This window comes from Vicugna pacos, chromosome 23 (assembly GCF_048564905.1).
Source record: "Vicugna pacos chromosome 23, VicPac4, whole genome shotgun sequence".
NCBI classification, from domain to species: Eukaryota; Metazoa; Chordata; class Mammalia; order Artiodactyla; family Camelidae; genus Vicugna; species Vicugna pacos.
Window position 1 is genome coordinate 8,371,901 of NC_133009.1, and position 15,623 is coordinate 8,387,523.

The following is a 15,623-nucleotide window of genomic DNA, read 5'->3' on the forward strand; positions in this document are numbered from 1 at the left end:
CTAGACACTTGCCCTCTCCTGTGTTAGGACCCTGGCCTCAGTAGGGGGTCACCGTCCTGTTATATTCAACAGGAGAGGCCAAAGTCCTGCCCACGGCCCTCTGCAGTCCTGGTCAGTGGCCCTGAGGGTCCTGATTCTCGCCCAGGGCTGTTGCCTCTTCCAGGGATGCCCCGGTGCTATTCGTTCTCCCAGGACCATGCGAAGTGGGGGCTCCAGCCCCACTGTGAGGGGTGGTCCTGGGCCTTCTGTTCCTCAGTCCCGAGAATCAGTGTCGGGGCAGGGAATGGAGGCAGGAGGTAGATCCAGGTGAGAAGTAACGAGGCCCACCCTGTGGAAATGGAGGCGTGACAGCAGAGGCTTCTGCTGCGTGAGGGATGCTGGTCACTGGAACCAGGGGGTTGAGCTGATCGGGGTTGGGGGGAGGGTTGAGGAGCAGGGCGTTTGCTGGGAACCACTGTGGTCTCAGAGTTTTTCCAGCACTTAACATAGGCTTCGGGTTATCTGTGTCAGCTCCGGAGCAAGTTCTCCGGGTTGCGGTGAGGATGGGCGGGAGTTGTAGAAATTCAATGAGGAAAATGTGTGGAGAGAGTCTATAAAGTATGAAGTACTGAAAAAATAGACGCTTCTCACTTCTGAACAGAGGTGGCAACAGCGCACTGAGCACGTGCAAGGCGCGGTGGCCTCCTTTACAGAGTACTGCCTGCGGCAAATGCCTGGGGCATCGCCCCCCCCCCAGCAACTTCCGTTCTGTCACTCTTTCCCACCCATCAGCCAGTGGGGCCTTGTTTCTGGACCCCGAGAGCCCTAGAGGCTGGTCAGCTCCCTGCCAGGGGAGCTGCTTCAGAAGAGGCTGCAGACGAGCTTGAGGTGCCCAGGAGCCTCTCTTAGCCTGGGGGTGACGCCCCCTTTCAGGCTGTGACACGCACGCCAGCTCTTGGCACTGGGCTGATGGTAAACCGCCTCCCCTCCCAGCTATGAGGGACGGTGGCCCAGCCTCCAGCCTCCAGCCCAGGAGGGAGATTGATGTGCCCTCCCACTGCCCTTGAGCTGCCTTCAAGGTGAATTGTGCTCGTCCCTGTGAGATGCTTGCAGTCCTGGTTTTAGTTGTGACCTTCCCGTCCCTTTTCCATGGTTGATCCTTCTCTCTCCACCCCATGTTCCTCACTCTTTAGGAGCCTCAAATCCTAGGACAGTGAATCCATCTTGACATCCTAAACTATGAATCAGTCTCTCAGACACAGAAGCAGCAGGGCAGGCACAGGGCAGAGTCTGTTTAATCAGTCGGCAGGCATCGGAGTGTACCTACTGTGTGCCCAGTTTGGCCACCGTGGGGGCACAAGAACAGAAGGCAGCTGCAGTCCAGGAGCTTAAAATTTAGTTGGGGTCATGGATGAACCTTGAGGACATTACGCTAAGTGAAGTAAGCCAGACACAAAAAGACAAATACTGTATGATTTCATTTGTATGAGGCACTGGGAGTCATCAAAATCAGAGACAAAGAGTAGAATAGTGGCTGTCAGGAGCTGGAGGAGCAGGAAATGGAAAGTTAGTGTCTAATAGGTACAGAATTTCAGTTTTACAAGATGAAAGGAGTTACGGGAATGGATGGTGGTGATGGTTGCACAATATTATAAATGTATTTACTAACACTGCCCTGTGCACTTAAAATGGTCATGATGGTGAATTTTATGTTATGTGCATTTTACCACAATAAAGAATTGGGGGAATAAAACTTAGTTGGGGAGATCCAGCATTCTTATGGACATAAGAGGGTGATGACAAAGCAATGTCATCCACTCCACGTAAGCTGAACTTGTGGGTGCCTGAGTGAGTTGTATATTTAAAGGGTCAGGGATGAGGGTGTAAGTTACTCTCCTGGAGGAGGATGTGAACTTCACTCTGGGTGAGGTCTCGAACATGTGCTTTGGAAACAAGGTTTAGTTTCTTTGTTTGATTTTTTTTTTGACCTTTACTTTAGAAGTCATTTTGAAATGTTATACCCATTGATAGTTATCTTTGAAGCCTGGGAAGGGAGTTGTGAATGAGCCAGTTAATATCTCAGGAAGGTGGGGGCTGGCCCCTTGTGAGGGGTGATTGATAGAAGATGAGTCTCTCTATCGCCCCTGCAATCTCAAAGTTGCATTTGAAGCAAGCAGGGCACCAGGAGTTGGGGTGGGTAGGGTGATAAGGCAACTCTAAGAAGGAAGGGAGGAAGGGGCTGATCCTAGAGCATGAGTTGTAGCCTAGTTTGAGGATTGTAAATCATGCCGTAATTGATTAGTGATGTCTGCCACTGGTGGGGAGAGGGGATGGTGGAGCACGTGTGCCAGTCAGAAGAAACCCATGTACAGGATGTGGTACTTCACTCTCAGAGATCTCTTTATTTAAATATGAAGAATCTGAAATTCAAATTGGTGAAGTAACTTTGCTGAGGTCACGTGGCTCGTTATGGCAAGAAGGAAACACGTGTTTGGGGAGGACAGTGAAAGTCTCTTGAAGTGTGTGTCAATTCAGCTGACACTTCCTGGGCACTGAACATAGAGCTCTGGGGCACCCGGAGAGGTCCCTGCCATCCCAGGTCCATGCCCTGGAGCAGGAGAGAGGTCACTGTGAGAAGATGCAGCGAGAATTGCCACAGGCTGGCTCTGCGGCCACAGGGTTCCCATGCCGCTGGTAATTTCAGGGCAGAGCAAGGTGACTACGGTTTGGGAGGTCAGAGGAGCTTCTTGGAGCCAAGCATTGAAGGATGGGGCAGGAAAGGAGCAAGGCTGATGTGACAGGTCACTGTCAGTAGCAAAAGGGATAATGGGGACGTGGGAATGGACAGGTGTGGGGAGGACCCAGATGCATGCAGGTGTGTAGAGGTGCGTGTGTGGCATTGCATGGAGAAGCTTGCAGCTCTGAGTAATTGTGGCTGATTCACAGGAGGGTTGTGGGGGCTCTCAGGGCGTCATGAGAAAGTTTCCAGTCACTTAGAACCTAAGTGACCTAAGGTTAGGTGGAGCCGGAGGGAGGGACCAACCCTCATTTTATTGAAGCGGCCCAGGCAGGTCATGTGACTCATCTGAGGTCACACTGCTTCTCTCTCCTGTCAGTCCCTTGTCCCCTGAGCCCCCCCCCACTGACTGCTCCCCTCTTCCCACATGCCCACATCACCTCCTGCCTGGTGTCTGTGAATGTCCAAGCACTTGGGCCCCTTCTGCTGGGAGGCTGAGCCACTCAAACTTTCTACTGGCCAGTTTGTGTTCACTGCTTTCCTTCCAGATAGAAGGTAGGACCCACCCTCACACTTCTCTCTCTTTGGGAAGTAGGTTGATTTCTGCCTTGCTGTGTTGGCGAGTCAGGATGTGCTGGGAGGATGCAGTGAGGGAGGAGAGACACTGGCCGCTTCTGCCCGACTTGAAGGAAATGAGAATTAGAAGCAACACCAAACCCTCAAATCATGGGGCTTCTTGGCCAAGGTGCCGAGTGTCTCTGGTCACTGGGAGAAAGAGAGATGGGGTCATTGAGCCTGGTTCGGGGTCATTTCTAGCCCAGTTCTCAGTGCCTTGTATGTGGGAGGCGCTCAGTGGATGCAGAATCTAAACCAACACATACATCCTCAGCCCTTTTCTCTTTTCGCCCTGAGACTTCAGTGTCCATGTGGGCTCAGCTTGGCAGGCTCTGGGGTGATGCGGGCCATGGTCTGCAGCTGGGCAGGCGCGGGGGGAGAGCAGGGGGCACTCATCCTGGGCCGGCTCCGGGAAGGCGGTGTCGGGAGGTCAGAGACCAGCCGAGCCAGCGCGGGCCTGGGTTTGTCTGTTTGCAGGAGCTGGGAGACCCCAGCCCCGTGGTGCTTGGTGTGGCTGAAGGCCGTGAGAAGGTCACAGGGCGGTTGTCTGCTGGCTGTGGGAGGTGGGGCATGATGGACCACCCTCAAAGGGGTGTGTGGGGGCGGTGGGTGATTGACCACCATTCTGGTCTGCTAGGGCTGCTTGATTTAGGACCTCTGACACAGATTTGGTGACTTAGAACAACAGAAATGTACTGTCAGGTCACAGTTCTGGAGGCCAGAAGTCTAAAATCAAGGTGTTGGCAGAGCCATGATCCCTGTGAACGTGCTAGGGAAGGCTCTGTCCCAGGCCTCTCTCCCAGCTTCTGGAAGTTCCTTGGCTTATGGCAGCATAACTCCAGTCCTCCCCCAGCATTCTCCCTCTGTGCACGTCTGTCACCGTGTCCAAATTTCCTCTTTTATGAGGAGGCTGGTTATTTTGGATTAAGGTCCATCCTAATGACTTCATCCTAACTAATTACATCAGCAGTGACCCTATTGCCAAATAAAGTCACATTCTGAGGGATTGAGGGGTTAGCACTTCAGCATATGAATAATGGGGACCCACAATTCAACCTAGAACAATCACCCAGTAGGCCCTGACCAGGACTGAGAGTGGGTGATGTTGGAGACCACTGACTCGCCCGCCTGGGGCCCTTTGACAAACTGCTGGGCTCCCTGTGCAAACCCAAAATGCCTTCTTGTGTCCCGCCATGATCCCTTTCCACACATGGGCCCCTTTTCCAGGATGACCCCCTTCTCTCCTTTTCCCTCTGCTCCAACCTGACCCTCATGAACCCCTACTCAGGGGGAGTCCTTCCCTACTCCTCAGGAAACTTGCCTGTGCTTTGGTCCTACATGGCAGCTTGAATCAGGGCACATTTCACACTGTATTGTAATTATTTATCACATGTGTGTCATCTCATAACATTCTTTGCAGGCAAAACCTGTGACTTCCCCACTTTTGTGTCTTCAGTGTCTGCCCAAGTCCAAGCCCCTGGAAAGGTCTCAAAAGAAGCTCGCCCAGTGTCTGAGCTAGTGGATCTGAGAGATAGCAGGTCCAGGAACAGGTCATCTTATGATATAAATATAAGGACTGGGGATGCTGCCAGGAATCTAACCAGAAGGTCACAACACACAGAGGAAAGTGAACATACCATGCATTTAGGGTCAATGGATTTGCACAAACCGAATTCGTCTGTGTAGCCAGCACTTAGATCAAGAACAGACACTACCAGTCCCCCAGGAAGCCCTGAGGCCCCCTTCCAGTTACTGTCTGAATTCCATCTCTGTTCTTGAACTTTGTAGAAAATGAAATCGTAGAGTTGGTACTCTTGTGTCTAGATTCCTTTTCCGCTTGATGTTTGTGGGATTTATTTATGTTTCTGCATGTTGTTCTAGTTTGTTTACTCTGACTGTTGTATAATATTCCAGTACGTGAACACACCACGACTGATTTGTCTGGGCAGCTGTTGGTGGGCACTCGGGCAGTTTCCGATTTGACACTATTATGAAGAGTGCTGACTGTGCTTCTGCGCCGTGTATGACTGGTGAACATCTGTGCGTATTTCGGCTGTGTTTGTACCTGGGAGTGAAGTCCTCGGTCATAAGGCATGCACACTGTCAGCTTCAGTGGAGGTAGAAGTCTTGTTTTTAAAGAGAGTGGTGAGGGAAAGGCGACTGCGGGGGGTCATGCGGGGTGGGTGGCATCGGGCGTGAAGGCGGGGAGCTGGAGAACCTGCTTCAGAGACCATCAGCCAAGGGGCAGAGAAGCCGGGTCATAGAAGCTGGGTCAAGTAGAGCGTATGGGATGGATCATGTAGGAAACATCAGAGGATGAAGACCAGAGTGGGCTGACTTAGAGAAATTCCATCACTGGAATTGTTGGTCCCTGGAAGCTTCTTGGTGATGCCTGATTTTGGAGTGTGGGGCTTAACTCCAAAGGAAGTCAGCCTGTGACACATGCCTTCCAGCGTGCCTGGCTCTGCAGAGCCCTTGTCTGGGGAGGAGGGGAGAAGTCATCAGGCTGGTGGTGGTGGTTCTTTAAGGAGATAGCCTCTGCTCTGTACTTGACCACACAGCTCTGCCAAACACCAGCGAAGCCAGGGCCCGTTCCTAGGGGAGGCCAGGGCTGCTCCTGACTCTTACTGGGTGCACCAGTGTGACATTCACCCCAGTGGCTCACTCCAGCCTCCAAGCCGCCCAGGATGACCCGAGGGGGACAGGAGGGCCTCTGGAGCCCTCTCCGGGACTGGGCCTTGGTGAGGCCTTCCGCCCATTTGTTCTGTGTCCTGGACAAGCACATAACGCCACCCCTTTCATTCTCCATCTCTTCCAGAATGGCAGCAAAGACAACACTCTGGACATGCTGGGCACGGATATCTGGGCTGCCAACACCTTTGATTCCTTCAGGTAGGCTCCTCTTCCTCTTGTCCGTCGTGTGTGGCTCTGGCTGGGGCCCCAGCTTACTGGTCCTTGTGCCCTGAGGGGTCTTTGGGAGCCACCTTCATGTTGAGAGTTCACCGATCAAGAAGTGGAGAGACAGAGTGGGGTGAAGTAGAAAGGGTGAGGCGGAAAAGCAAGGAGGTCAGAGAGGAGAGAAGGAAAGGAAACGGTGGGGGGCATCCAATGGAAAGAGAAGGAGAAGGGAGGAGGAGACAGAGAGAGAAGAGGCTGACAGGGAAGGGGAGACAGAGGCCAGCAGTCCACCCAGGGGGCAGGGAGAGAAAGCAGAGTGGGGATCCGGGAGGTGGGGGTGCAAAGCAGAGCGGCCTGTGGCAGATGTTAGGCAGACTGTGCTAGAGCCGAGCACAGACAGCAGACCCCCACCCCCGGCCTGCGGTTATGGAAGGCCGGGGGGTGGCTGCAGAGAGAGGTCCAGAAGCAAGGACGGACTGTCAGTGCTCTGGACTCCAGAAGGTTCCTGATGGCCTAGTTGGAAGGGCAGGTATCGGACGGGGTTCCTCAGGACGTGGGGGCGGTGCCCCTGAGGGGTTCAAGATGGGTTCCTGCCACGGTGCGCCCTCCCCTGGGGGGTGACGGCCCGAGGCCGTGCATGGCCCTGGTGCTCTGGCTCCGCCCCGCCCCTGGGCCTGGAGCTGGCCCGCCCTGAGCCTGCGCCGCCCAGCCCCTGGCTCCTGCTCAGGCTTGCCCAGCATGGAAGCAGCGTGGGTCTCCCGGGACCAGAACTTGCGAGGCCTGGTCTCCTGCTTCCCCACCGACAGACCCTGAAGCGTTTCAGGGGGACCCCGTGGAGCAGGCGTCAGGCCCACACTTGCGTTTTGTAGGCGTCCGTTATCGTCCAGCAGGGGTGAAGAGAGGGGAGGGTTTCGCAGGCTGGCCTGTGAGCACAGGGCTGGAGTGCCAGACTCCATTCTGAGTGAGGGGTCCCGGCCTGACCCCTGCCCGTGGCCAGGGGGCGCCCCCTCTTCTTGCCCACCTCTCTCTGAGCTGCTTCCCGGCCTGGGGTGTGCCTGGGCCTCATCTCCGTCAGGAGCTGGCTCGTCTCCCACCTGCCTCACGTTTCCCGCCCTCCCTCGCCCTCTAGTGGTGCCACCTGGGACCTGCAGCCTGAAAAGCTGGACTTCACCCAGTTCCATCGGAAGCTCCGACACACGCCCAAGCAGCCCCTGCCACACATCGACCGTGAAGGGTAAGGGGCAGCTGGGGGTGGCGCTCACGTAGGGGCTGGTGAGGTGCGGGACAGCTGCGGCGATACCGGAGCTTACCCTGCGGCAGTGGGGACACACAGGTGCCTGATGTCCGGAGAGGCTCATTGGCTCAGACCCGCACGTTTACTGGCTGCTCTCCGGAATCCCTCCGCCCTTCACTGCCCAGCCGCCTCCAGCCGCACGGCCCGCTCCCCTCCCTGACCACTCACGGTGGCCCTGCTCGTCAGTCGTCTAGTGCGGAGGGGCTCACCTAGATTAGAACACAGATCGCTGGGTCCACCCCTGGAGTCTCTGGTTCAGGAGGTCTGGGGTGGGGCCTGAGAATTTGCGTTTCTAACAAGTTCCCAGGAAATACTGATTCTGCTGATGGAGGGACCCCCACTTTAAGAACCACTGGTGTCGTGCTGGCTTTTACTGGGGTTTTCTCACTCTTTACGGAGTTCATGCATCAGTATTTACCTCCCCGTTTAAAGCTGGTGTCAGGGCCTGGGCTGACCTCAGGTCACGAATGTGACTCCAGCCAGGCACAGGGGTGTGAGACAGTTTCTTTTCTTCCTTCCTCCCTCCCTTCCTTCCTTTTAAAATAATTTTCACTGAAGTAAAGTTCACATCACATTAAAATGAACCATTTTAAGGTATCCAACTCTGTAGCATTTAATACATTTATAATGTTGTGTAACCACTACCTCTATTTAGTTCCAAGACATTTTCAACACCTCAGTATAAAATCCATACCCATTAAGCAGTTACTTTCCCCCTTCCCCCTAACCCTATCCCTGGCAACCACCAATCTGCTTCCTTTTTCTACAAATTTATCTATTCTGGATATGTATATGTGTGTGTGTGTATGTGTGTCAACATACACATACAGAATCATATATAGTCTTTATGTCTGACCGCTTCTCAGCATGGTATTTTCAAGGTTCATCCACATTGTAACATATATCAGTACTTCGTTCCTTTTCATGGCTGAATAATGTTCCATTATATGGATGTACCACCATTTGTTTATCCATTAATCTGCTGATGGATATTTGGGTTGTTCCCATCTTTTGGCTACTGTGAATAATGCTGCTGTGAACATTTATGTGTAAGTATTTGAGTCCCTGCTTTCAATTCTTTTAGAGCCTATGCCTGGGAGTGGGATTGTTGGGTCACATGGTCCAATTCTGATACCAATTCTGATTCTGTGTTTTTTCCCAACACCCAACACAAGCAATTCTTCAACACTAGCTGGGTGTCCCACAAGTCAACTCAATTCTAACACTGTCTACTTGGATAAAGCATCACACCCAAAGGTTAAGAGCCCCACCCCCAGATGCAATAGAAGTCAAGGTTGTTACTTGTGCTTCTGACCAACTGGCTTTCAATCAAATGTTCCCACAACCTTCTCCTGGAGTTTGATTAATTTGCTAGAGTGGCTCACAGAACTTGGGAAAACATTTTATTTAAGAGACTACCAGTATATCACGTAAGGATATAACTCAGGAACAGCCAGATAAAAAAGATGCTTAGGGCACAGTGCAGGGAGAATTATGCAGAATTTCCATGCTTTCTCTGGGTGCACCATTCTCCCTGAATCTCTACTTGTTCACCAGCCCAGAAACTCTCCAGATCCCATCCTTTTGGGTTTTTAGAGAAGCGTCATAACATAGGCATGGTTGATTAAATCATTGGCCAGTGTTGATGGATTCAGTCCCCAGCTCCTCTCCCCTCCCTGGAAATGGGGAATGGGTTTGGGGCTGAAAGCTCCTACCCTTCTATCACAGGGCTGGTTTCCCTGGCAACCAGCCCCCATCCTCCGGTGATCTAGGGAATTTCCGCATTTCACCTCATGAACATAACAAAAGACTTATCACTCTCTTCACTTAGGAAATTCCAAAGATTTTAGGAGCTCTGGGCCAAGACTGGGGATGAAGATCAAATGTGTCTTATAATAAATCACAGTATCACACATGGTAATTCTATGTTTTAACTTCCTGGGGAACTGATACCCCATTTTCCACAGCAGCTGAATATTTTACATTCCCACCAGCGATAGGAGGGTCTAATTTCTCCATGTCCTCGTCAACACTTGCTGTTTTCCAGTTTTTTTGTTTTAATTATACTCGTGGCTTTTATTTTTCTGTCCAGTCCTTCTCTGCCCACCCTGTCTCCCAGTCACTTCAGATCCAAATATAACTGATGTTATGGGCTACATTTCTGCATCTCTCGGGTCCAGCTGCTACTCTCTGCCCCACACCACCCCCACCCCCCAGTGGTCACCCTTCTCTTGGCAGCAGTGGTCTCACTGTATGTGCGATGGGCTAGGAGGGAGATGCTCTCATCCTTATTTCAGAGATGAGAACGATGAAGCTTAGAGAGGCAGTGACTTGCCAAAGTACTAGAACCATGATTTAAGGCCATCTGATGCCATCCGACGCCATCCAGGGCTCAGGCCATCACACCAGAGTATCCCTGAATTGGCTTAATCCCCTTAAGTTTTTATGTAAAATTATGTGCATCTGTATTGTTTCTGGGCAGAGGCCCATCATTCATATCAGACTTTTCCAGGGGACCTCATCCTCTCCCCATCCCTCCTTTTTCCTTTGTCCTGCCATGCCCACTCACCAGCAAGTTTACTCATTCAGAGGAGGCTGCCAGATTTGCTAACAGTCCCCTGGCGTCTCCCGCAGACCTATGGTTCTCCCAGGCTCCTGGGGAGTCTGGGTTCAGCGTCCTGTGGCCACCTTGTGGCTGAGCCAGGAACTGCGTCACCCTCCGTGTCCGGCCGTGCTGGGGATGGGCTCCACATGCCCAGCCACTGCAGCAGCCCTCGGAAGCAGGGTACCACTCGGTTGCCAAGGCTTCCTGCAGCCCATGTTTCCAGGAAGGGACAGAAATCGGAGAAGGCTGTTGCCTTGGCAACCCCGTTGGCAGCAGTGACTCAGCTGGTCTGTAGCATCCTTCTGCCCTCCGAACCTGCAGTCCCTCCAGGGAGTTCTGAGCCCCAGACAGGGTGGGCCCTGAGGGACAGCAGCCGTCCCTGCCCACCCTAGGATCTGCTGAGGGGAGAACGAGAGGCTGTGCCTAGGCTGTGCTAGGCTGGTGCAGGAGGGTGGTTGGAGCCAGAGGTATGCTATCCACTCATGTGACCTGGGGGAGGGGGATGTCAGCTGTTCCAGCCAGCAAGAGCCCCAAGTTCTCTCCTCCCCCACTGCCAAGGCACACACAAGACACAAGTGACTGCGAGAAATTGGTGCCTTCCCGGGCCAGCCTGTCTCTACCAGGCAGATCTGTTAATTGAAAGGCTGATGGATGTTTCCAGACCTCCCCCCACCTCCTCCTCTGCGGCCTTACACATCATCACCGGGGTGGGGGTGGAGAGGGCAAAAGTCCCCTTCCACTCCTCCCAGCCCAGCCCTGCCTGCCAGAACCTAGCTGTGCTTCCAGCCCTGCCCTCCAGCACCACCTGGCCCCTTGGCCCACCCCTCACCCCCACCCCCCACCCCACTCCGGCCTCAAGAATTCTGACCTCCTTGCAGGCAACATGCCTGCACTTCAGCTCCAGGCCTTGCCCTGCTGCCCTCTCCTGGGATGTTCTCCCAGATTCTCTGCTGGACCAGCTCACATCCCACCTCCCCTCCCTCCACCCCAGGCCTCTCTGGATGCTGCCCCCCTGGGTCCTGCAGCGCCCTCGCTTGCCCCTGACGGAGCACTGCCGCTGTGCTGCGACACGGAGCGCCCAGCCCCAGCCGAGCCCCCATGAACAGATGAGCGTGTTGGACGGGGCATCAATCATATCCCCCACCCCTTCCACCCTAGCCCAGCTGGGGTTTGCGGCCACACCGTTTCTCTTCCTCGGGGTTCCAGGGCTCCTCTGGCCATAGGACTTTCATGAAACTTAGCTCATGCTGCCCCCTACTGGTGCTCAGGCTCGCCGCCCTGTTAGACGGTCTTAGGACTGGATAAGAGCTGTGAGCTGCCCGAGGGCAGGCGCCACGTGGAATTTCCCGCGACTCCAAGAAAGGCTGACAGGGCCACAGACCCAAGAGATGTTTGGCAAGTATTTGATCAAATGAACTGATTACTCTGAGACTTGAGAGTTGCATCAACTCCAGAGCTGGAAAATGCTTCCGCGAACCATCAGGCAGCCCTCACCATTCCTGGACCAGTTATAACAGCACATAATAGCAGTAGTAACTGACTGTGCGCTGGGCCCGCGCCACGCCCAGTCCTGCTTGTCTGCGTTCTCCAAAACGCACTGCGACCCAGGGAGGCGAGAGTTGTTATTAACTTCACTTCAACAGATGAGGAAACTGGGAGACCCAGAAAAACTGAGGAACGTGCACGAGGCTGGGCTGGCTCTGGAATCCACGCTGACCAGTCTCTGCGCTGCGTGCCGCCCCCGTAACAACAGCAACGGCAGTAATAGGAGTAGCACCACTATATTTATCTTATCTTTTATTTTATTATAATTTTATTGAATTATTGCTTGTATTTACCATGATAATATGTTTTCTACATATGCCTTTATATTTAGCGTTGACCGTATGCTGGGCACAGTTCTAAGCACCTCAATACGTTAACGAATCCTCCAGCCCCTTATGATGTTAGGCGCAAGTAATTATCACCATTTTACAAATGAGGAAACTGGATGATGGAGCGGGAAAGTGATTTGTGCAGGGGCACTCGGTTAGTAAGGGCTGCAGCTGGGGTTCTAACCCCCGCAGTCCGGATCCAGAGTCCACACCCTTAAATATGCAGCAGGTGTGGACCTTTGCCAGTGAACCGGGCTCAGTACCTCTGGCCTGAAAGTGCGTTCACCCGCAAGGGACATGAAGACATGGCACCAGTACCTGAGCGGGCTTGCTGGACTGGCCCAAAAATCAGGCCAAGGAGGGAAGAAGCCCCATTGGGAGCTGTGTGACCTCGAGAAAGTTGCTTGGTCTCTCTGTTCATTCACTTTCCCTTTGTTGTAACCCGGCAGGATGGTGGGCTTTTTGCAGGAGCTGTGACAGGCTCCTCTGTTGAGGATGTGACTTGGGGCATTCATCGGCAAGGAGCTTAGCCTGGAAAGATGAAGGGGAACTCTGGTACCCTTTTGCGTCCCTAGGGGCTGGATGTTTCATTGGTGCCCTCCCTGCCCCAGGCTGGTCCCAGCATTCCTGCCTGCACAGAGTCCTTTGTCCTCAAGAAAGGCCTAGGTTGCCAGGCTTGGGGGAGGAGGGCATGCCTCTCCAGGGCCGTTTCCCCGGTGGGACAGGGCTGATTCTGCAGCCTTGAGGGACAGCGGGACTTGGTGACTCCCGATCGTCACTGCTCTTCCTGCCTGCTGGGCTGGGACAGGACGCACGAATGAGCTGTCCTTTCAGTGCCATTATGTCTTTTCTGGTCCAGGTGTGGAAAAGGGAAGCTGGAAGATGGAGATGGAATCAACCTGAATGATATCGAGAAGGTCCTCCCGGCCTGGCAGGTAGGTGCAGGGGCAGAATCTCCAACAGCACCCTCTCCCCCTGTCCTCGGCCTGGGCGGGGCCCCTTGGTCCAGCAGGGTCTAACTGGATGTACTGCAGTGGCAGGTGGGCTGGGGTGCGGACCTGCCTTGGTGCAGGGTGCCCCCCTGTGATGTGTGTGTGGCCGCCCACTCTCAGCTGTGCTGCAGGTGGCAGACCTGACATCCCCCAGAGATGAAACGGCCCGTGCCCTTGCGAGTCAGCACACCTGGAAGTTTCTGTCCCTTGACCTGAAACCTCTGAGGTGACGCGTCCTGCAGTGTGTTCCAGTGGGACTGGCAGGGCTGCTGCGGTTTTGAATGTGGTCAGGGCTATTTTCAAGCCTTTGAAAGGTGGAGGTGTCGTGCCAGCCTCCAGGTGTCTGCTGTGCTTGCTGATTTTGTCAGTGATTGGGCTCCTGCCCCTGAATCCAGGACAAGAGGATCTATTCAGCAAAGAGACAGCAAATCTAGGTCCTTAGATGCCTCCAGTGCTGTATGCTTCTGGGAAGAAGCAGTAGGAAGTAGCTGCTTCCAGGAATGAGGTTGGGCCTCTGAGAGGAGGGAGCAGCAGACCCTCCTCGGTGACAGCCTGCCCTGCGGTGACCTGCCACCACACTCACCCCGTCGCCCTTTCCTTCTCTCTTTTGAGTCTCTCTTGCTGTCACCTGCATCCGCTCTTCTCTCCCCAGTCCCTCTGGGTGTTTCCCACTTTTTTGTTCAGTGTCCGTGCGTGCGCTTACCCATGGGGGGCAATAGGATGCACGGGGAAAGCCTCAAGCAGTCTGTTGAGGATGTGACTTGGGCCGAGTTTTCCTTGTGTTTCTTCCACTTGTAGTTTATTGAGCTTCTTGGATTGGTAGGTTTGTAGTGTCATCAAATTTGGAAACATTTCAGCCATTATCCCCCTCATTTCCCCCAGAACTCACCCCCTGCAATTCCAAATATATGCATGCTCTGCTTCTTTACAGTTTTCCATAGCTCACCAAAGCTCTGCTGGCTTTTTTTTTTTTTCCAGTCTTTCTTCTGTGTTACATTTTGGATAGTTTCTATTGCTATGTCTTCAAGTTCACTCATCTTTTCTCGCAGCGTCTAATCTACTGTTAATCCCGTCCTGTATATTTTTCATTTCAGATACTGTATTGCTCAACTCTAGAAGTTCAGCATGATTTTTTTGTATTTATTTTCCATTTCTCTCCTCTTTATGCTCATGCTTTCCCCTGTCTTCTTAAATGTATGGGATATTTTATGATAGGTGTTTTAATGACTCGCTACTACTTCTGTCATCCCTGTCATTTCAAAGTCTGTGTCTGTCCACCGATCTTTCCCTTGGGTGTGGGTCATATTTTCCCTTGCATGCTTGGTAATGTTATATTAGATGCAAGATGTTAGAATTTGACATTGTTGGATGCCAGATATTTCAAATTATTATTATTACTCATTTAAATACTTTGAACTTTATTCCAGAACACAGTTACTTCAAAATAGTTTGATCTTTTCAAGGCTTGCTGTTTAAGTTTTGTTAGGGGGGAAACATTTAATTGAGGGAAAATTTTGCTGTGCTACTGAGGCGGTACCCTTCTGAAGTTGCCACCTGATGCCCTGTGTTCCTAGAGGTATTTCCACTCTGTCTGCTGGGAATACGAACTATTTCCAGCCGTGTGTGACTTCAGGGGATCACTCCATCTGTTCCTTGCAGGTAGCTTTTCACCAGTCCTGGAAGTTTCTTTATACACACGCACAAATGGGTGCTCAGCCACAGACTGAGGGCATGTATTTTCTGGATTTCTTTCTCTGTGCAGCTTTCTCCTCCCTGGTACTCTGCCTTCCAAATTCTAGTGGCCTTGGACTCCTTGAATTTTAAACTCTTTCCCCTTAACTTATTGAGCCCACTAGGCTCTGTTTAGACTCCTCCCTGCATTGTGCCTGGAAACTCTCTGGGTACCAAACTGGGGCACACGTACGGCTCACCTCATTACAAGGGGGGAAGTGGTGACTTTATGGTGGAGAAACCTGGCCGACTCCAACCTGACCGGGTGATCGAGGTTAACATCACTAGCGTGGGATGGGTGGACACCATGCACCCCCGATGTGCTGCACAGAGAAAGCCCAGCGTCGTTTCTAGGGGGTTCCTGCCAAGAAAGCACAGCCTGCATCTGGTCATGAGGACCCAAGTGGGAGGACCATTCTCTAAAACTGTTTGGACATGAAAGACAGGGAAAGACTGAGGAATCTTCCAGATTGGAGAGGATCCAAGGGGCAGACAGCTAAATGTAACACGGGTTCCTTTCTGAGATCCTGGACCAGGAAGAAATAGAGACCTGTTGGACCATCAGAGAATGTGAATTGGGGTCTGTGAGGGGTGGGCAGCAGTGTTTCCTGGATAAAAGTGCCCTGACTTGGGGGCTGTATGATATTTATGTCGGTGAACATCCTTGGTTTTGAAAACTACACACTGGAATATTTGACGGATATATGGCCTCATGTCTGCACCTTATCCTCAAATGGTTTAGAAAAAGATGGCTGATAATGTGTGTACAGACCCAGGGATGGAGAGGGGGCAAATGTGGTGCAGTGCTAACAGTCAGGGAATCTGAGGGCGGAGCGCAGGGAGGCTCTCTGTACCGTTCTTACAACTTCCCCATGTCTGAGAGAAAAATAAGCAACAG

General features: G+C 52.7%; 1 protein-coding gene across 1 annotated transcript; it reads left to right on the top strand.

Moving 5' to 3' along the window:
- Positions 1-6,151: 6,151 nt before the first annotated feature.
- LOC107034909 (CBP80/20-dependent translation initiation factor-like) lies at positions 6,152-13,167 on the top strand. The gene is made up of 3 exons (XM_031692355.2): positions 6,152-6,223; positions 7,359-7,463; positions 12,862-13,167. The coding sequence occupies exons 1-3, from the start codon at positions 6,177-6,179 to the stop codon at positions 13,019-13,021; spliced, it is 312 nt and encodes a 103-aa protein (XP_031548215.1). The 5' UTR covers positions 6,152-6,176; the 3' UTR covers positions 13,022-13,167.
- Positions 13,168-15,623: the final 2,456 nt, after the last annotated feature.